At 39.9% G+C, this 3,282-nt stretch overlaps 1 protein-coding gene across 5 annotated transcripts in view; it reads left to right on the forward strand.

Annotated features, from left to right (window-relative positions):
- The first annotated feature begins 341 nt into the window (after nt 1-341).
- The window catches only part of KIAA1217 (KIAA1217 ortholog), a 564,412-nt gene continuing 561,471 nt past the window's right edge, over nt 342-3,282 (forward strand). Inside the window, exon 1 of one of the 5 annotated variants that reach the window (XM_072651714.1) lies at nt 342-1,642. In XM_072651714.1, coding sequence (XP_072507815.1) covers nt 1,432-1,642 — 211 coding nt within the window. In that variant the 5' untranslated portion in view covers nt 342-1,431. The remainder of the gene's footprint in view (nt 1,643-3,282) is intronic. The other 4 variants (XM_072651715.1, XM_072651718.1, XM_072651731.1 and 1 more) reach the window with 4 other exon arrangements.

Below are 3,282 nucleotides of genomic sequence, written 5' to 3' on the forward strand. Positions count from 1 at the left end.
TGAGAAGCTAAAAAAGAAAATAATTATCCTTCATAGTAAAGAGTTTTTGTATTCTTGATACAAGCTATGTATTAAATGAATGAAATGAATTTTTTAGAACTGGACTCATATGATCCTTTAAAACACCATATATATATGTATATAAATATAATTAACACTGCTTTCTGAGGAAGCATGATAACAGCCAGTGTAGTTTGAGGGACAGATCACTGCACAGCCTCTGGTCCTTAGCAGATGTTTGACTTTGGGCAAGGCCTTAAACTTTATCTGAAAACTTAGAATAGCATGACTGATCTCACAAGATGGTTATAAAAAGATTATGTGAGATTATGTATATGAAGTAGTCATATGGCAGTTATTGTTATTATATATAAAGCAAGTCAGTTACTCTTAGCATTGATTTGGTCATTGAGAGGTAGTATAATTTGACAGGAACAACAGTGGACCTGCAGTCAATAGAAACCTGGCTTGGAATACTTCCTCTAATAAGTAGTAGCCATATCACATCAGCAAGTCATTTAACCTCCAAAGGAACAATAAGAACAGCCATAACTCATCCCTTGTGGGGCTATTGTGAGGATCAAATGAGATAATATATTCATAAAGTGCTCAGCAAACTTAAATATCGACTATCATTCACATGTTCTTTGAGAGGGAGTTTGATAAAGCACAAAGACCACTGCCTAGAGTTAGCAGAGACTTGGACCTGAATCCTGCCTCTGACACTTTTAGTTCTTTGTGACTGTATTTTTGCAGTTTGGAGTTGAGCTCTTTCCAGCCTCAACTACTCTACACCCCCTCCCCTCCTGGCAGATCCCTATGATCCCCAATGGTGCCCTATCCATTGTGATCAGTGATGACCACCAACGGGAGGAGGGGAAAGGCCTAACCTTATTCTTCTCCTCTGAAATAATGATGTAGGCAGGCAGAGGTACATAGTCAGCCAGGGGATGGCAAAAGTTTATTAAGGGGAGGAGATATGTGCTTGAGCCAATGCCTGGAAGTACCATGTAATTGCATATTTCCCGCAATATTCCCCCCACATCTGGATTCTTTTTCATTATCTCACCTGAGTGGGTGGGGTAACGTTTACATTCTTATCCCCCTTGAAGGCTGCCCAGTGTCTAGTCTGTGCATGCCAGGAGGCGTGTGCGCTATGAACGTTTCTGAGCCCAGCATCTGTTTTTGCCTCGGAGTTGGAGCATTTACCATCGCAGAACCGTCAGCTGCTTTCCCCGAGCCCACATCTACATTCCACAGGTCTGGCACACTGTCTGTGTGACTGCACCGTGCCTTTTGTTTAAAAGAGAACGGATTGGCAAGCCAGGACTTTGTATCCAGCAGCCTCTCCCTGGGTCAGTTGCAAAGTAAAAAGCCCAGAGGATTTGCAGAATTTGCTGGCCCAGCAGGTAATGTTCCCGCTGATTCGCGATGTCCAAGCCTTCTCGCTTGGCTAGACCGTTCTCAGCTAATGCAGCTTCTAAGCTGCCATTACCTAGGAGGGACGAGCAGGACAGCAGGCAGAAAAAGCACAGTTTAGGGGAGAAGAATTTGAAAATTGGAAGTGAAGGAGGTCTGGGCAAACAGCAGCAGGTGCAAACTGCAGCCACGACCGCTCCAGGCAAGGCTCGTTCATGCAAAGGTAATGTTTGCTGCCAGTCTCCCGGGTCCCCTTGTCTATCAGCTGGAAGGTTTTCAGCTTACTTACTGGCTTAATGATACTACTGGGTATCTTAAATGAGTTGGACTTTCTGGTTTCAGGAAGTTATCTGTGTGCATGCATGTAATTTCTTGTTGTCTAAAAGTTCCAAAGCAAGTCACTAAAATAGCCAATTATTGGCAAGAGGTGGGTAATAAAAAAAATTCCGTAGTTAATCAAGGGGCAGTAAAATAAATGAAGTCAGGAAAGTGTATATAACTGATACTTCCATACTTCTCCTTTGGAATGACTGATTACATCTCCAGTTATATTTAACAGCTTTTCCTAGACCAGCCATAGTCACCCAAAGTTTCTTTTTATTGCCTAATGGACTGAAAGGAAAAGAAACAAAAAATGGGGTGGGGGAGCCCTTTAATATACTTCATTAACTAGTTGAGAGTTTTTTATACAGATTTGCATTTTTTCTCAGCCTCTTTTAAAAATGAGTTACTATATGGAATAATAATCTAACGATGGAACTTTATGCCAAGCAGTACAAAGGAATCCTGCGGGCGTCGTTAAATATTGTGCAGGAATGTAAATGAGGACAATCAGGGTTCTGTAGGAATATCTCACTTGTCAAGCACATGCCTAGATGAGGCCATCCAAGAGGTGGTCTCCCCAAGAAACCTCCGAAAGTCAATGCATTTCTGAAATGATCACCTACATGTTATTGTAGTCCAATAAATGGTGGAGGCAACAGAGGCCAGGTTGAAAAGGTTAAAATTCATTGGTGCTTCTCTATTCTATTAAAAACTCTAATAAGAGTGACTACCAAGAAGCGCTGATCATTTTAATACAAGAATTTTTTTATCGAGACTTAAATGATGTTATTTGTATTCTATGCACAAGCATGTGACTTTGAAGTCAATTTTTCAAACGTAAAATGCCATTCTAATTATTTCACTATTTCCCCTCAGAATACAATCAATTAGTCAATAAGTACTTTTTAAGTCCCTACTACTTGCCAGGCGCTGTGGTAGCCAGGTTAGGGGATACAAGTACAAAGAATGAAACAGCTCTACTTGAAAATGAAAACAGCCTTGCTTCTAATGGGAAGGACAAGAAGCATAGAGATCGAGATATTGACACTGATATTGACATAGATGTGCGTATTTTATGTCTATTTGGATATATGCTATATATAGAATAAATCTGAGATTAATACATACAAGCAAATTGTGTAAAGTAGTACCAAGATGGTTTGGGAGGGAGGACATTAACAGTTGGGGGATCAAAAAAGGTTTTATATAGGACATGGTGTTTGAACTCTATCTTCTAGGAAAAGTGAGATTCTATGAGGCGGAATGAATAAGGGAATACATTCCAGACATGCGGGGCATCCAGTGCAATTTGAAGTCAGAACCTTTTTCTGTTAAAATGAGCAGAGCATAAATAGAAAAAAATACAGTGTGATTTAACTGGCAACTATAGATTTTCCCCATTGCATTCCACTTCAAAGGTATACATTTCCATCTTGGGAAAAAGTTTATTTTTTCCCCTTAGTATAACTTATTGCATGTGTATAAAGAAATGGTGACACATTTTCTTACCTAGTGTGATGAGTGATGTATTTGTACTAA

Source organism: Notamacropus eugenii, chromosome 3 (assembly GCF_028372415.1).
Source record: "Notamacropus eugenii isolate mMacEug1 chromosome 3, mMacEug1.pri_v2, whole genome shotgun sequence".
Taxonomy (NCBI): domain Eukaryota; kingdom Metazoa; phylum Chordata; class Mammalia; order Diprotodontia; family Macropodidae; genus Notamacropus; species Notamacropus eugenii.